Source organism: Drosophila montana, unplaced genomic scaffold (genome assembly GCF_035044405.1).
Source record: "Drosophila montana isolate Dmon_TW-CO22-7 unplaced genomic scaffold, ASM3504440v1 contig_3848_1, whole genome shotgun sequence".
Lineage (NCBI taxonomy): Eukaryota > Metazoa > Arthropoda > Insecta > Diptera > Drosophilidae > Drosophila > Drosophila montana.
In genome coordinates, this window is record NW_026998720.1 from 2,074,612 (window position 1) to 2,092,770 (window position 18,159).

General features: G+C 45.9%; 3 protein-coding genes across 3 annotated transcripts in view; 2 read left to right on the forward strand and 1 right to left on the reverse strand.

The window, feature by feature from the left end:
* Nucleotides 1-8,295, forward strand: part of spg (dedicator of cytokinesis spg) — a 33,630-nt gene extending 25,335 nt beyond the window's left edge. Inside the window, exons 6-12 of the mRNA XM_064696974.1 lie at nucleotides 13-1,752; nucleotides 1,820-2,640; nucleotides 2,702-2,811; nucleotides 3,847-4,053; nucleotides 4,113-4,287; nucleotides 5,123-5,344; nucleotides 5,408-8,295. Of these exons, the coding sequence (XP_064553044.1) occupies nucleotides 13-1,752; nucleotides 1,820-2,640; nucleotides 2,702-2,811; nucleotides 3,847-4,053; nucleotides 4,113-4,287; nucleotides 5,123-5,344; nucleotides 5,408-7,354 (5,222 nt within the window). The 3' untranslated portion in view covers nucleotides 7,355-8,295. The remainder of the gene's footprint in view (nucleotides 1-12; nucleotides 1,753-1,819; nucleotides 2,641-2,701; nucleotides 2,812-3,846; nucleotides 4,054-4,112; nucleotides 4,288-5,122; nucleotides 5,345-5,407) is intronic.
* A 593-nt stretch (nucleotides 8,296-8,888) lies between these two features.
* On the reverse strand, nucleotides 8,889-11,130 carry RpA-70 (replication protein A 70). Its single transcript, XM_064696977.1, has 4 exons — nucleotides 10,972-11,130; nucleotides 10,670-10,914; nucleotides 9,375-10,611; nucleotides 8,889-9,313 (listed from the first exon to the last, which is right to left on the reverse strand). Exons 1-4 carry the CDS (start codon nucleotides 11,008-11,010, stop codon nucleotides 9,002-9,004), a joined length of 1,833 nt encoding a protein of 610 aa, XP_064553047.1. The 5' UTR covers nucleotides 11,011-11,130; the 3' UTR covers nucleotides 8,889-9,001.
* Nucleotides 11,131-11,235: 105 nt separating this feature from the next.
* FBXO11 (F-box protein 11) lies at nucleotides 11,236-16,981 on the forward strand. The gene is made up of 4 exons (XM_064696975.1): nucleotides 11,236-14,097; nucleotides 14,784-14,964; nucleotides 15,171-16,245; nucleotides 16,319-16,981. Exons 1-4 carry the CDS (start codon nucleotides 11,983-11,985, stop codon nucleotides 16,446-16,448), a joined length of 3,501 nt encoding a protein of 1,166 aa, XP_064553045.1. The 5' UTR covers nucleotides 11,236-11,982; the 3' UTR covers nucleotides 16,449-16,981.
* Nucleotides 16,982-18,159: the final 1,178 nt, after the last annotated feature.

An 18,159-nucleotide genomic window follows, 5' to 3' on the forward strand; every position in this document is an offset into this window, starting at 1 on the left:
GTGTCTTTGCAGGCGCCGCTGATCTCAACGAGGAACTGCATCTGGTGGCCGTCGTTATGCGCGTGGGCAAAATAATACAATCAGATTCCATAAAGAAGACTGAAAAGAACAGCTCCTGCCTGACTGGACCCACCTATCGTCGGCCTTTCGGCGTGGGCGTGCTCTCCCTGGCGGACATCTGCCAGTTTGACAGCAACCTGGAGCAGCAGTCGTCGGAGGAGCGCGAGTATAGCTTCAAGCTATACCAGAGCGAGGAGAAGGATTTCCATTTGCTGCCCGAGCTGATTATCAAGAAATCCAGCGGCAAATATTCACCCATACAGCCGGGCAATCAAAGCACCCAGGGCATTGTCGTCTCACTGAAGTTGCTGCACGGCGGCTTGGGGCAGGCGCGGCAGGAGCAGCCGCTGCTCTTTCAGGGCACCACAATAACACGGAAAATGGGCTTTCCCGATGTCATCATGCCGGGCGATGTGCGCAACGATCTCTTCCTCACGCTGGAACGCGCCGAATTCGAGCGTGGCGGCAAGAATACGGGCAAAAATATACTGGTCACCGTTGTCGTCCTAGATGTGGCGGGCAATGTGCTCGGCGACTGTTTGTGGGGCGCCTCCGGCATGGATGCACTGCCGCAATACCGCTCGATGATACTGTATCATCAGAACGCGCCCAGCTGGAATGAGATGCTGCGCCTGAGCGTGCCCATCGATAAGTTTGCCACCGCCCATGTGCGCTTCGAGTTCCGGCATTGTTCGACGCGTGAGAAATCGGAGCCGAAATTGTTTGCATTCAGCTTTGCCCGCCTCATGGACACCAGCGGCGCCACACTGGGCGATGGCCTGCACGAGCTGTACGTGTACAAGTGCGAGGATCCGGCCAAGCTGCAGGCGGCCAGCTATTTGCGGCTGCAATGCCGACCCAGAGACGCGCAGGCCAAGCTGGATTGCGGTGGCTGCTTTAGTCGCAGCTCCAAGGAGGTATTTGTGCTCCGCTCACTGCTCTGCTCCACCAAATTGACGCAGAATGCGGATCTGCTGTCGCTGCTGCAGTGGCGCGCTCATCCCGACACCATACAGGACTCGCTGACCGGCGTGCTGCGGCTGAACGATGAGGAGCTGGTCAAATTTCTGCAAGATGTGCTCGATGCGCTCTTTGCCATGTTCTCCAACGAGGAGGGCAACAGCACACAGCACTCGGGCCTGGTCTTCCATGTGCTCGTTAGCATCTTCAGCCTGCTGCAGAGCAACAAGTTCCAACATTTTCGTCCCGTCATGAATGAATATATCGAGAATCATTTTGCCGCGGCGCTGGTCTACAAGGGTCTCATCACCTCCGTCGAACATATGGCTGTCTTCATGACGAAGGCCGAGCATCCGGATCCCTTCCAGAAGTGCTTTGGCTCGCTGGAGTATATATTCAAGCTATTGATTCAATCGCGTCGTTTGTTCGCACGCGCCACTGGCGGTCAGTACGAGGACTCCTTCAGGCGGGATCTGCACTCGCTGTTTACGGCGCTGAACGGGATGTTGGCGGTGCCGTCGTACGATGTCATAATACCCACCCAGGAGGCGCTGCTGGCCTCGACGGGCGTTGTGCTTGAACAGCTTAAGGATACGCTGCCCGCACCAGAGCTGGGCATGCTGGCGCGCAATATGCTGGATGCCATACCACGCGGTGCGCCCATACGGCTCATACAGGCCAAGCTGCAGGCTGTCAAGGATCTGGTCTCAGGCGAGCTCTTCCACGAGGATGGTGAGTTACTTTGCTTGTGCTCTGGCCCTGACTAGAACAGCTAACCAACTCCTTTAACCCTTTTCAGATTCCCGCACCGTTGTGCTTTCGGTTGCCTGCAAGCACCTGCGCATGCATCTCAGCCGACGCGATGAACTGCGTCTCTGCGCCGAAATTCTCTCGCAGATTCTCACCCAGCTGTATGAGCTGCAGCGCGAGCAGCGCGACAAGGTGACCAACACGCTGCAGCATGATCTGGACTCGCTGTGCAAGAATATTCTGGGTATACTGATACGCACCATTAGCATCATCATGGAGGGCTCCAATCCGAATCTGCCACAGCTGGTGTCCTGCCTGTTGGGTCTGCTGCAGCTGCTGGACGAGACGCACTATAAACGCTACTGGGACGAGCTAACGCCCAACAAGGATCCGCGCGATCTGAAGGATTTTCTGAGCAAATCGCTGCTGGTCTATGAGGAACTGCTCACCCAGGATTGGCTCGTCTTTCCCACCGACTGGCTGATTATGAAGCTCGCCGCAAACGATGTGCTGCGCAAGTCGCTCGAGGAGTTTGCCAAGCCGCTGGTCTATCGTTTTCTCGGACCGCAGGCCTTTGACTCACAGCTCTGGTGGAGCTACTTCAGCCTGGCGGTCACATTTCTCACCCAGCCCTCGCTGCAGCTGGAACAGTACAGGGAGCCAAAGCGTCTGAAAATCTTGCACTCACACGGCGATATGCGCGTCCTGATGGGCTTCCAGATACTCAGCATGTGGTCGCAGCTGGGTGAGCAGAAACTACACTTCATACCCTCAATGGTGGGCCCATTCCTAGAGGTTACCCTTGTGCCGGAGCCAGCGCTGCGCAAAGCCACCCTCTCGGTCTTCTATGACATGATGCAGTGCGAGCAGGTAAGTGTGTGGCTCCTACGTCCGCTCTTCCTGAAATCTCATACTTCCTCTAATCCTCCAGGCTGCACGTGGCTCCTTTCGTCTGGTGGAGAGCGAGCTCATCGACAAGCTGGATCTGCTGATAAGCGAGAACAAGGGCGACGACGAGTATCGGGAGCTCTTTAGCACCATGTAAGTACTCCCAGCTATATACCATATATGTATATATTTACTCGTTAATGTTTGTTCCAATATGTATATATATAAATGTCTGTATAAATGTCTCACCTCAATCACTCATTGCAATCGCCATCCATATAAAAAGGGAACATCTCAGCTTGGTGTAAGTTCAACTCGCATTTATTTGCCTTTGTCGTAGAAACTCCTTTTGTTATAAACATATACATATACTACTTATATGACGCCTATGCCTACATTAAATCTTGATTTTCTTTTTTGTATTCTCTCTCTTTATAACCTTGTAGAAATGATTATAATTTTATGTCATGCTTCAAAGAAGACATTTCCAAACCCTTCAGGCATATACTTATATATCTTTGATAAACTATCTATGTAAACTATCCGATCCATCTGTCTGTTTCTACGTAAACTAGTCAACTAGCTGCCATTATAAAATGTCTCGAAATTTGAGATCTTGCTTCAAAATCTTTTCCGATCCCGAGAAATCAACTCTGCATTTATATATTATTGTATTTACAAAGTAGAAGTATTAAAATGTTTCCAATACTTTTCTAATAGTCATTTTAAATATTACGTAAGAAATATATATAGCCACTATAGGTAGACAACTTGTTCAAAACTACAGTCTTTATAGAACTCAAAATTTACTGCGAATTCATAAACTCAAATATAACCGACTTCACATTTTTAAAGTCTTCTCCGATTGGCTTTAAGTTTATTTTCAAGACACTGCATAAAATCTTAATGAATACGTGTTTCCGCATTTTTTCTAATTCCACACGCAACTGTGGAACATTGGCGGAAACGGTTGTATGTGGGTTTTTAGAATTTTAAGAAAAAAAGCATAACCAGGGCAAAATTGGGTAATACACGCAAGTATAACATATGTCTGCAAGGGTATCTAGTCTTCGGCAATGCGAAGAAATCAATTCTTTGTCACTTTAAGTTCCTTTTATAAAATCAAATACCCAAAACTGCAGATTGGAAACGTTTTTAACATAAATATCTATTCTTTCGGCCAACTAGTTTGCTAGAGAAGGTGCAAACGGAAAATCCGAATTGGAAGGATGCGGGCACTGCCTTCATAGCCTCGGTTACCCGTTTACTGGAACGACTCCTGGACTATCGCAGCGTGATGCAGGGTGAGGAGAATCGGGACAAACGCATGACCTGCACCGTCAATCTACTCAACTTTTACAAAAACGAAATCAACCGCAAGGAGATGTATCTTCGGTACGTTCACTCAATCCAGGTCAATCGAAAGCAATCATAGTCAAATATGCCTCCAACAGATACATCTACAAGCTGCACAATCTGCATCTACAGGCGGAGAACTACACGGAGGCGGGCTATACGCTCAAGCTATATGCCTCCATGCTGAGCTGGGATCGGGAAACCCAAAGCTTTGCGCCCTTTGACAACAGTGGACAGCCGGAGTGGCAGCGCAAGGAGCGACTGTATCACGAGGTAAGCGAGAAGTAACTGCAAATATAAGTTGAACATTCTATCAACATATAAAAATGCTTGAGCTGGCTGACTGATTGACTGACTGACTGAAATGTTGACTGTTATTACTTTATCTCATGTTTGGAAAATGCCACCCGCAAATATGGAAAATTGGCGGAAATCGGTTATTAAATTTAAATTTATTTAATACGTTATCTAATCCAACCTTTCCTGTGTTAAAAATATAGTTTTAAGATTCGCTGGGGAAGTTTCGAGCTCAAGCTCATTTCCAAAGATTTTTATAAAAATTGATTTGAAACGTGTCTTACACTTTTCTTAAAATCTCTCTTTGAGGTTCAAACTTTTTTTCGATTGCTTCACACTTACTTTCGAGGCCCTACATAATAAAGGCGTTTTATAGATAAGTGTTTAAGCGGCTTCGTAAATTTCACCCATTTTGAATTTGTTTTGTTTCAACTACCAAATCATTTTAAAAGATCTTTGTGAAAATGTATTTGATAAGTGTTTCACACTTCCCACAAAAGTCAGCTCACTGATATAAAAAATACGGTTCACAGGTTGTATGAAGGAAAGTTTATATTTCGTTTTCAAATATTATACCAGGGGGCGAAAAGCGGCCATTGAAACTTTGGCTTCTTTATTCAAATAGTTTTAAAGCATTTTTCAAATATCTATGTTAAATATAACCAGAGACGTGGCTTATTTATTTTTAATGGACGTGAAATGGGTAAAAAATTAAAACAAAAATAACAGGCTAAAAACTTGGACGTGGCAAGGCCGGATAATACCAGCTAGAATATATAATATATATTCCCTTTGCTCCCTTTGCTTACAGATACTCAAGTACTTTGATAAGGGCAAATGCTGGGAGAAGGGCATTCCATTGTGCAAGGAGCTGGCGCAGCTCTATGAGACGCGCCGCTTTGACTACAACAAGCTGAGCGACATCCTCATCCTGGAGGCCAAGTTCTTTCAGAATATATTGACGCAGCTGCGTCCGGAGCCGGAATACTTTCGTGTTGGTTTCTATGGCATGGGCCTGCCGCTCTTCGTGCGGGTAAGCATTCAGTCTGTTTGGTGAATAGTTCGTCATTGTTGAGCCGCCGCCAATCTTTCACAGAACAAACAGTTCGTCTATCGCGGCCTGGAATACGAGCGCATTGGTGCCTTTACGCAGCGCCTGCAGACGGAGTTTCCCAGCGCACAGATACTGGCCAACAATAGTCCGCCGGAGGCGTCTATACTGAATGCACCCGAGCAGTATATACAGATCAGCAATGTGCGTCCGGTGGGCGATGCGCAGGCTCTCAAGACAGCGATGGTGCCCGTGCCGGAGAAGATAGCCCGTTTCTATGAGGTGAACGATGTGACGCGCTTCATCTACGATCGACCCATGTACAAGGGACCCATTGACAAGGACAACGAGTTCAAGTCGCTGTGGATCGAGCGCACCACACTGGACATTGCCAGTCCATTGCCTGGCATTTTGCGCTGGTTCGAGGTCAAGCAGAAGTCCGTGCAGGAGCTAACGCCAGTGGAGTATGCCTGCGAGATAATCAACAATGCGGGCAAGGAGCTGGCGGATCTAATTGTACAGTACAAGCGCGATCCAAAGCGCAATATAAATCCCTTCTCGATGCGTCTGCAGGGCACCATCGATGCCAATGTCATGGGCGGCATCAGTAAGTATCAGGAGGCGTTCTTCTCGGATCACTTTCTCAAGTCGCCGCAAGGCGCTGGCCAGCAGGCAAACGTGCAGCGGCTCAAGATTCTAATACTGGAGCAGATACAAATTCTGGAGCAGGCACTGGAGCTGCACGGACAGCTGGCGCCCGCCGGCGTACAACCGCTGCACAACCGCCTGCTGGAACGCTTCTCTCAGCTGAAGCAGAGCCTCTCCGGCATGGGCCGGCTTAAGCGTCAGCCCTCGGAGAGCATTGTGAATACCCCACTGCCGCCGCTGCCCACGGAGCAGCGTTCCGCTGCCCAACAGCAGGCCAGTGGCCAGCCGAATGCCAACTATGTGTATGAGCTGGACGAGATATATACGCGACCCGGCGACACGTTGCGCCCGGTGGAAACAATGAATTCCTATCAGACGCTCAGCAAAGAGAGCCTCAGCATACAGCTGCCACTCGCTGAGCAGGGCGATGCGCCGCCCGTGCCCAATCGGCCGCGTTCACAGAACTTTGTGACAACTACCAACGGCGCCATGGACAGTCCGGAGGTGCCCCCCAAGCGTCAGCCACCCAACAGCTCGCCCAGTGCACCGCCGTTGCCGCCTCGTGGCATTACGCCGGACAAACGTGCCTCAAATCCGTTGATCTTCAACGATTTTGGCGGCGGCATGACTGCAGATGCCGCGGCGCGCCGTCACTCGGCCCAGCAGCAGCAGCACGGCCAAAAGTACTCCGTGGTGGACATTAGCTTCGATGATCCCGAAGCGGATCAGCAGCCGCACTCGCTGCCTCATAATCTTCAGGAGGCCGGCAACCATTTGAACGTTTGCTTTGCTCCCAACGATTTTCGTGACTCGGGCATCTCCACCACCAGTTCGCGTGAGCTCAACCAGTTGAATAATCTGAGCGAGGAGTCATCCAGCATTTCGATGAGTACCGTGCATCATCGCGAGCACTGTCGCATCAGCTCCAATGGCAGTCTGGATGTGCACATGCATGCGTCCGCCATGAATATAACTCAACGGGACAGTTCCACCAGCTCGTTTGATGTTGAGGATATACCCGTGCCGCCGCCTCCCATACCGCCCAAATCACTGGGCGTGGCAGCAAACGGAGTAGGCGGCATTGGCCTAACCAGCGACGAGGCACACTCACCCAACACACATCCATCGCTCAATCATTCCATAAACAATCACAATCATCTACACAACAATCAGCTACAGCAGAATGGCGACAGCGTTGGCGCCGGCGGCGCCGGCTCGCCGGAGCATCAGTTGCCCAATGGCAATGGCCTGGCAGGTAGCCTGCTCGCTCCGCCGGCGTCCACAGCTGTGGAGGCGGCCACATCCACATCCACCAGTCATCCACACGATGGCGGCACTTTTTGAGTTACAATATGTCGCTGCCATCATCCACCCGATCAGCCGCATCAACCACACAAACCATCCTCGTCGACATCGACTTCGGACAGCACGGCGACGGAGACGGCCACCGAGAGCAGCGACTCTAGCGCCTCCACAGAATCGTTGACACCACCAACACCACCGCCAGCACCAGCACCACCGCCGCCAGCTACGTCAGCTATGTACAATCATTTTCATGGGACACACAGTCACGTGCATGCCCCAACGCCTGGGCCGTCGGCTCACTACTGCCAGGACTGCCTGTCATCGCCATCACCGACGCCCACAATTATTACGGAGCAGGCCCAGGTGCATGCCATGCCGGCAACTGCGCCGCTGCCGCACATTGAGCACTGTTCCTGTGGGCTCAGCTTTTCGGTGCAGGCGCATGCAAACTCCACGCTGGAGCGGCACACCCATGGCTACCAATTGGAGCAGCAGCTCAGCTGCCAGCATCATCATTTTCATCAGCAGCAGCAGCAGCAGGTGCCATCAGCCCATGTCCACGCCCAGACTGACTGCGTCTACGAGCCACGCTGATTTGAATGAAATCCAACAGAGTTACCCGCAGAGAGTGAGGATTAGTTTCTTATATGATAACAAGTATTGTGTCGATATTAATATACATTAATCATTAATCATTATTAATTTTAATTAATTAACTTTAATTTTAATTACATGCTTGGTGCCAAATGTTCGCTGCAAATCCAAAGCGCAAGTTGTAAAAATAGGTTGCCACACGAAATTTAAAATTTAAATACAAATTTTTATTAAATATATATCAGTTAGGATTATGTTATAATTGTATATCCAGAAAAGGGGGAATTGTCGCTAAAGTTACTAAGCCGCAGCAATAAAATAAATAAACTAAATGTAAGCTACAACAGTTTCTAGATCTAAGCAAATAAAGATCAAATTTCTATAAATATACTTATATATATATACATATTTCGCATATGGAAAATCAAAACTCTAAACCAAAATCAAAACTCAAGCAAAATTTACACAAACACACACACACACACACACCGACGAAATGTGCAATGCAGTTTTTACTTTAACAATAAAAAAAAAAACACAATTATACATATTTAGCGAAAAGATATATAATACATATGTATGTATAAGCAATCTGAAATTTCAAAGCTATCATACATAAAGCCTCGTGCGTTTTCCAGTTTTGTACATTTTCTAAATATATAAGCATAAAGTCCCTCTATTAACGTAAGATATATCAGCGCATATACTCATATTTATAAAGAAAACTAAAGAAAATAACAAATTCAACAATTTGAATAGCTGAAAAGCTTTCTAGTCAACAGCAATGAAATCTTTTGATATATATACCTATATGCATATACGCATAGAGTATAAAAAAAATATGAATTTACTAGAAATCAATAAAATATCAATCATTTACACATAAATACATTTATTTTCAGCGCGCAGAGTTTTTAAGTTGGCCCGCGAGAAAGCTAAAACAGTTTCGTATTGTCCTAAAATAAAAAATAAAAAACAATTTCATTAGTTTCATTAGTATATTTCCAACCATATTCGGTATTTATAATAATTAAGCTTAACTAACAAACTTATTGCTAATGTTTGGGTATGTGCGCAGCACGTAGGAAGAATCTAATGGGCAGGTCCAATGCCTGTCATTTCCTTGAGCTCTTTGATTAGATGTTTGTTGTATTCCTTGTAATTGATGGGGCTCATCGACTGAACGGTTAGCTTGTTGCGCGTCATGTCGCCGTACATTTCATTTTTGCAGCGCAATTTGAAAATGTATGATGAGAAATTAATGTCGGCAAACATTTTCTCAGCGGCAGCTGGATCGTTCTCCAAAGCCTCACCAACTTCCTGAGCGTTGTGCTTGAGCAATTGTTCGCCCGTCTCGCTGAAACAGGTCACCCAGCGATTCGAGGTCCAATCGCCAATGCTCATCTGTAAGCCAAAATATTTTATATTCAACTAAAAAATTTAGCAAAAGGGATGCGAGACTCACATTAATCAGCAGGCGATACTTGAAGTTGGGAAATGCGGCATTGCAGCGCTCGCAGCGGTACTGGCCATTGCCCTCATCGACAACCTTCTTGTTGCAATCCGCTTGCGGGCACGCCTTGTAGAAGGCGTTCTCCTGTTTAACAATGTGCACAACTGCCTTGCATTGGAAGTAGTCCGGTTTGTCACCTGAGCCAAGATTGCGCATGCGAGCATCCTTGAGCGTTACCCAGTCAGTACTGAAGCTTCCACCGCCAGTGCGCGCAGAGACCATATTGCTTATATTATCACCGCCACCGTTGTCAAACCAGCCGCGCAGCTTGTGCGCCTCCGGTATATCCGGATTAATTTTAAGAATTGAGCCACCGCCCATACTGAGACTTTTGCCGCCATTGAATTCATTAATGCGCGAACCCTTGACCAAGATGACTGGCTGCACATGTCCATCGAAATTGACGGCTTCATCGCCCCATAGCGTAAGAGTGACGGCGGCATTGCTCATGTCCACCAAAGTGAGTTCGCGTTTTTTGAACTCCTTATTGGTCGTACGCGAAGTAAAGGCCTGCAGTTCGCCCACATCCTTGCAAATGCCAATTGTATCAACGGCCTCCTTGTTTTCCATGTTTGCTACTTGCGAAATTGGCACCAGATCGAACTTAATTTCGGGAATGCCGCCATTGTCCTCATCTTCGCATGGCTGCACCATTGTCTCGCCGGTAAAAGTCATCTCATAGTCATTTTTCAGCTGTGAATACTGCTTATTGGCCGGCTTAAGCTGGCACTTGGAAAAGAAATAGACATTGTCCACCTCGATAAGATCATAGAACTTATCACACTGCTCTTTAAAGGCAGTAGCACGAATTTCGCCGGATTCGTCCATTAAATCCATACTAAAAAGCTTGCCCTCGCCGCGCGCATTACTCCAGGTTCGTATGGCCGACTTCGAAGTAACGCGTGCCTTGATTACCCATTTGTTCTGATACGGACTCAGACTGGCAATGGGATGTGTGAGGCTCGAGTTGAGTGTTCCGTTCAACGTGCTATTCATTGTGTGGTTGTTATTATTATTGTTGTTGTTGTATGACTGTTCCTTTTTCACTGGCACACTTGCCGCAACAGCAGCTGGCTTTGGAGCGGTGTCCTGCTTGGCCGCGTTCTCGTAGGTGACAGGGTCACCTATTTTGGATTTTACTTCATCGCCCGAGTTAAGCACAGTCAGTTCAGTAACAATGAGCACACGTCTAAAGAGGAACACGTGATAAGCCTAACATTGTCATCCAAATTCAAAATATAACTTACTTTCCGGAGCCCTCTTTGCCCACCATGGAGGTCATGTATTTATCCAGACGCACAATGGTGTTCTCATTGAGCAGTCCCCTGTTCTGCATTTCATTCAATTGGCTTGCTAACATGGCATAGCTATTGTAATATTTCCCATCGGACATAAGCAGCCGATAACGTTCCTGATCCGAATTGGTATTAATTCGCTTGATGCCCAAAATTTGCAGCACCGGCTGCGACACATCCTCGCCATTCATAATGCGCTGCAACGCGAAATCAATTATTACGTCTAACAACACAAAGAATCTACAAATATTTACCGCAATGACGCCTGTGCTAAGACTTGCAATCGGTGCCATTATAAACCTTAAGCAAAATTGATTTTTGCCAAAAATGAAATATTCGTGAATTTCACAAAGACGGCGCAATTCCAAGGTGAGTGATGCCCGAAGTGGCGGGAATAGTAATGTAAAAAACTGTATTCGATGATGTTATCGATATAACGCAGTATTCTTCAATCAGTGACGAAAATACAACTCTGTTCTATGTATATGTCTATCGATGGCTTATTAACCGCAGCGCTATCGAAAAGTCATCGTAGGCTGAACTGCAGGCCTGTCGTGCTCGTTTCTGTCGTACCTGCCTCGTTTGCAAATTAATAAATTTTGCTTATCGTGCGGATTTGCAATCACATATGGCGACAAAGTTGCCAGAAACACAATCAAAAGTGCAACTGATTTAAAATTGTGTGAAAATAAGGAAGAAAACTTTACGAAATTTTCAGCTGCCAATACGAAGCAAGGCACAAAGAGCAAACAAAAGAAACAATGAGCGAGCGAAACAGCAGGCGCCAGTGTGATAGCTAGTGCAACTCTTCTTTCCAAATAAAACAAAACAAATGAGAAACAAAGGATAGAAACCCCGAAAAACTCCGCACACACATACGCACACCAATACATACAATAGGAAGAAGAGCAGATGATGAAGCAGGCAAAAAACTGGCCGATAAACGACAATAAAGTTTATAAAAAATGTACGACTATAAACTCTTATTTTTATAAATCAGATTGATCAAAAACTAACTGTGAACAGAGTGCTTAGTTTGCAGCAATGCATGCGAACTGCAAGTGAAAGGAGAAAATCCGTTGTCATCGGCTAGTAAAACTGTTTCTCTGTCTGTGTCTGTGCATTTGCATCTGTGTGTGTGTGCGTGTTTGCAAGTGTGAGTGAGTGTGGAATTGGGTTTGGGGTTGGTAAATTGTGAAAAGTGTTAAACGCCACAAGACTTTTCCCCCGCACTCCTCCGGAGCAAGAATTTCAATTTAAAAAAAATGCCCAGCGCCTCGTTCACATCATCGCGCACCTATGTGCGCCGCTCCAGACGAAAAGGAGCTAATCGCATTGCCATGCCAAATCGTCCCACTGGCAATATAATGGATCCCATGCTGCAGCAGTCTGTGCATGCCCAGCAAAACAGTGCCGCAACCACAAGCACAGCCTCCGTGGCAGCATCAGCAGCTGGAAGTAGCAATAGCTCCAACAATAACAGTAACAATAATGCTGCTCCTGGCAGCGGCAATTCCACGGAGTACTTCGACAGCGGTCAGTCGACGAGTAGTGCCGCTGCTGGGGGCAGTAGCAGCAATGGTGCAACAGGACCGTCCGCTGGTCCCAATCAAAACCAGAGCATGAGTAATATCTACAATGCTGTGCAGATTATGGACACCTCCGACGGCAACTCTGCTTTGGCCAGCACCTCGTCGGCGGCCGGTCCAAGCAACAGCAGCAGCAACAGCCTCACCTGCAACTCTAACTTTCCCAGCACATCGGCTGCCAGTCAGAATAGCAGCGCCTCCTGCTGCCATCAGTCGCCATATGATCTGCGTCGCAAGATATCCGCTGTGAGCAACCACGACCAATGGTGCTCCACAGGCACCAGCGCTGGCCAATCGGTGGCCATAATGGTTGGTCCAGCCAGCAGTTCGCCACCTCTATTAAATCCCAGCACATCACCTGCCAGCAGCTCCTCAGCTTCAAGCTCGTCATCAGCCTCGTCGTCTTCATCGCCATCTGCCATAGTGCAGGCACCATCGACCAGCGCCACCTTTCCCGTAAACAATGCGCCCACAACAGGTGCCACGCTTGCCCAGCCGCCGAATGTGCATAGTTCTGTGCCGCAGCAGCAGCATTGTGGTGCGCTTCCAGTGGGCGGTGCAGCAGCGGTCATTGAGGAAAATAATTATATGTTGCCGGCACGCAAACGCTCTCGACGCCTCTACACGCAGAGCGGGGAGGCCGATACGGCGGCGATGCCCAGCATGGAAGCGGGCAGTGGCGGTAGTGCGGCGAGCGGAGGTGGACCCACGGCCGCCCAATATCTGCAGTATGAGCTGGCAGATGAGGTGCTTCTGGCCATTTTCTCTTACCTGCTGGAACAGGATCTATGCCGACTGGCTCTGGTGTGCAAACGTTTCAATACCATTGCCAACGACACGGAATTGTGGAAGCGTCTCTATCAGTCTGTCTTCGAGTACGATTTACCGCTCTTTAATCCGGAGCTGTGTAAATTTGTCTTTGAAAAGCCCGAGGAATCGGAGTTTGCCAATCCCTGGAAGGAGAGTTTCCGCCAGCTCTATCGTGGCGTTCATGTTCGTCCCGGCCATCAGGACAGACGGCAACCTGGTCGCAGCATTGTCTTCTTTAATACCATACAAGCAGCTCTCGATTATCCCGAGGAGCGTGCCGCTGCAGCCTTTGCCTCGGGCTCCAATGCCGGCGCTGGCGCTGGCAATCTCAATGCTGGTCTCTCAAACACCAGTAGCGCCGGCAGCGGAGGCGCCGCCAGCGTTAATGCCCTAGCCAACATATACGAGGAGAATGTGCCGCCAGCGGAGCATCCAGGTCCACTGATCTTCCTGCATGCCGGCCACTACAAGGGAGAATATCTATTCATTGACTCCGACGTGGCACTCGTAGGCGCGGCGCCCGGCAACGTGGCCGAATCTGTGGTTCTGGAACGAGAGGCCGGCTCCACTGTGATGTTTGTGGAGGGCGCCAAATACGCCTATGTGGGCTACCTGACGCTCAAATTTTCCCCAGAGGTCACGTCCACGGTTTCGCATCACAAGCACTACTGCTTGGACATTGGTGAGAACTGTTCGCCAACGGTGGACAACTGCATCATACGCTCCACATCTGTGGTGGGTGCCGCTGTCTGCGTTGGTGGCGTCAGTGCCAATCCCGTTATACGCAACTGTGACATCAGCGACTGCGAGAATGTCGGCCTCTACGTGACGGACTATGCTCAGGGCACCTACGAGCACAACGAGATCAGCCGCAATGCCTTGGCCGGCATTTGGGTGAAGAACTTTGCCAGCCCCATAATGCGTGAGAATCACATACATCATGGGCGCGATGTCGGCATATTCACCTTTGAGAATGGCATGGTAAGTGCTAAATGGTTATTATGTATATATATATATATATATGAGTTATGCTAACGAAGAGTGCCCTAGTCAGGAGTGCCCGACTAGAGGATACCCCAATCCTAGTGCCGAGCTGGCAATACAAGCACTAATATTTCTATATTTATCTATATGCAAACCTACAAATATGTACACACACGCGAACGGGCACCCCACTAACTGCGCACTTCCGACAGTCTTTCAATTTTGGTGGGGGAATTGCGGAAGAGGGGTCTCGAAAAGTATAATATACGTACGAGACTCTACATACCAAGTTTAGTGAATATAGCTAATTGGACCTTTGCTGAAAAGGCTCCATGTCCCAAAATCTGTAACTCAAAAATGAGCAGAAAAAAATGATAAAATCTTCCAATTTCACGTCTCTAACCTGTTATCCATTTTCAATTCAATATAACAGGGTATTAAGGTGGCGCAACATAAAAAGTTGCTTTGCTTAATTTTGCAAATCACTACGTTGTTTAAATATATTTTATATGGAAAAGACAATTTAAACTGAAGCAAGTCTCAGTCATGGTCATATGCCAAGATTTATATTTTAGTCTACAGCTTGCTACCTGATTCTCATCTAAAGCCACAACTTAACTTTAAGCTACAACTGAAAATAGGTTTGGTCATGGTCGTAACTACATTGATTGCTATCATTTCAGGGCTATTTTGAGAAGAACGATATACACAACAATCGCATTGCCGGCTTTGAGGTCAAGGCTGGAGCCAATCCCACGGTGGTCAAGTGTGAGATACATCATGGACAGACGGGAGGCATCTATGTGCATGAGAATGGACTGGGACAGTTTATTGAAAATCGAATACACTCGAATAATTTTGCAGGTAAATATAAAAATAATATACGATCAAAATATAGGTGAAAGCCTTATAACTAGCGATAATTGATCGATATTCAGAGCTACAGAAACAAAAATGTTTATAAGGAATACAGTAAGATATATGGAAAAAAGGATTAATTTCTGAGTTCTAGACTTAACTGTAGTACTAAGTTTAATTTGGCTATCTAATCAATGATGTTTTATATACAGGCGTGTGGATAACATCGAACAGCAATCCCACCATACGCAAGAACGAAATCTATAATGGTCATCAGGGTGGCGTCTATATCTTTGGCGAGGGTCGCGGCCTCATTGAGCACAACAACATCTATGGGAACGCATTGGCTGGTATTCAGATACGGACGAACAGCGATCCGATTGTGCGGCACAACAAGATTCATCATGGCCAGCATGGCGGCATTTATGTGCACGAGAAGGGTCAGGGTCTGATTGAGGAGAATGAGGTGTACTCCAATACATTGGCTGGCGTGTGGATAACAACAGGCAGCACGCCAGTGCTGCGACGTAATCGCATTCACTCCGGCAAGCAAGTGGGCGTCTATTTCTATGATAATGGACATGGCAAGCTGGAGGATAACGACATCTTTAACCATCTGTATTCGGGTGTGCAGATACGCACTGGCAGCAATCCGGTGATACGTGGCAACAAGATCTGGGGCGGCCAGAATGGCGGCGTACTGGTCTACAATGGCGGACTGGGTCTGCTTGAGCAGAATGAGATTTTTGACAATGCCATGGCCGGCGTATGGATAAAAACCGACTCGAATCCCACCCTCAAACGGAACAAGATCTACGATGGACGCGACGGCGGCATATGCATATTCAATGGCGGCAAGGGTATACTCGAGGAGAACGATATATTTCGTAATACGCAGGCGGGCGTCCTAATCTCAACGCAATCGCATCCGATACTGCGACGCAATCGCATCTATGATGGACAAGCGGCTGGCGTAGAGATTACCAACAACGCAACAGCTACATTGGAGCACAATCAGATATTCAAGAATAAGTTCGGAGGCCTGTGCCTGGCCAGCGGTGTGCAGCCAATTACACGCGGCAATAACATATTCAATAACGAGGATGAGGTGGAGAAGGCCGTATCCAGCGGCCAGTGCCTGTATAAGATAAGCAGCTATACATCCTTTCCCATGCATGACTTTTATCGCTGCCAGACCTGCAATACAACGGATCGGAATGCTATATGCGTGAATTGCATAAAGAATTGTCATGCAGGACATGATGTTGAATTTATACGACACGATCGGTGAGACATTTATTTAATTATATATGTACCTTATACATTTTTTAATATCCTATTTTTATTTTTTTTTTTACAGTTTCTTTTGTGACTGCGGTGCCGGCACCCTGTCCAATCAGTGTCAGCTGCAGGGCGAGCCCACGCAGGACACGGACACGCTCTATGACTCGGCAGCACCCATGGAATCGCACACACTGATGGTTAACTAGGGCATCAGCAGCAGCAGCATCATCATCATCAGCAAGAACACAACAATGGTATTTTTTGTTTTCAATTAAGCTTTCAAGCTCTCAACTGTTTAGACTTTAAGGCGCGCTCGGTAACAAAACAACTCCCACACACGTGTTGCTGTACATATTCACTAAAACACACACACGCTCACAATAATACAATTGATTGTATATAAATAATAATTAATCTGCGTTCAAAATTTAACTCAATGTGCAATTTAGTTTAAACCAATTCAAAATACAATTTATGGAAATGCTTCGCTTGTCCCAATATCCCACACAAACTGTCACAACGAAACAAAATACAATTTCAAAATATTGCATTTCTTTTTGTACGAAAAACGTGAAACTTGAATAAACAAAGAAACGAGCATATGATTTAGGGCTGATAAACAATGATTATAAGAAACCTAAAAACCCAGTGAAGAAATCAATTTTGTAATGTAGCTAAGTAGAGTTTTTTTTGGAAATTCCAACTTAAACTAAAAACTAAAGCGATATGAAATGTATTTTAAGCCGTTGACAAACAACAAAAACAACTACAACAACAATTCGAAAAGCAATTTTAAGTATTAATAACAAATTAGATGAACGAACAGCAGCCGCTTTTTGCTTTAGCAACAAAACTAACAAGCATACAAATATATATATATACATTTATATAGCTAACTATACATAAATACAGTTTACAGAATCAAAAGCGTTTAATAAGCATCAAAAATAATGAGCAATATTTCATGTCTAAATGTCAAATTTATAGCGAAAAGCATAACGAATATATTTGTGTCATTTTAGCCACTTAAGCTTAAACAAAAAACAGTACTGTTTCGGTTTGCGGGAAGTATTCAGAGTATTCGAATAATGCAAACTCATTATTTTAACTATAAACGTTAATACTAAGTAGCATTATACTATATATATATATACAAATATCGTGTATGTCTTGTAGCAATACAAAGCAACTAGTTTTTTTTATACTTTATATATATGCGCAGCGTAGATGAGTTTTTTATTGCAAATAATTTGTGCGTTTGAAATTTTTTTCTTTTTAAGAACCTAACTAGTTTTGTTTTTCTATTAATTTTTTTATATGTTGCCAATATGTTTATTTATGTTACAATTTGCGATTCGCGTGTTTTTACATAACTCAAATATGAATTAATGAAGAACAATTTAAATTTAACAAACAAAAAATAAGAGAAAAAAAAAACAAACCATATACATAAAATACATATATGCTATACATACATACTTTACTTATCTAAAATTAGGCAATAACAAACACACACACAATCCCAAACACACACATATTTCAAGTATATAAGCGTATTAACTAACAAAACACAGAACATAAAATATTAATAGCGTTGTGCATACTACTATATACATACATATATTTGTATTTCGATGTAAGCAAAAGCAACGACAATTTTGAATTGTAAAACATGCACACACTCAGACAACCACACACACACACACACGCACTCAACATACACACCACACCACACCTATATTATGTAGAAATGAATTTTAATGTGTTACCTACGCATCGTCGTCGTCGTCGTCGTCGTTGTCGTCGCCATTGACATGGACTCACAGACAACCAACTAATTAATTATACATATACCAGGTATAAGCTAAAATTATATTTGAAATTATTTCACATAAAACAAAACAAAAAGAAAAACAA

Coding starts and splice junctions, on each gene's coding strand:
- RpA-70 (XM_064696977.1), bottom strand. CDS start 11,010: ATGGCACCGATTGCAAGTCTTAGCACAGGCGTCATTGCG. Junction 10,915..10,971: donor TTAGCACAGGCGTCATTGCG/GTAAATATTTGT, acceptor TTCGCGTTGCAG/CGCATTATGAATGGCGAGGA. Junction 9,314..9,374: donor AGTATCGCCTGCTGATTAAT/GTGAGTCTCGCA, acceptor TTTGGCTTACAG/ATGAGCATTGGCGATTGGAC.
- FBXO11 (XM_064696975.1), top strand. CDS start 11,983: ATGCCCAGCGCCTCGTTCACATCATCGCGCACCTATGTGCGCCGCTCC. Junction 14,965..15,170: donor ACACTCGAATAATTTTGCAG/GTAAATATAAAA, acceptor TTTTATATACAG/GCGTGTGGATAACATCGAAC. Junction 16,246..16,318: donor GAATTTATACGACACGATCG/GTGAGACATTTA, acceptor TTTTTTTTACAG/TTTCTTTTGTGACTGCGGTG.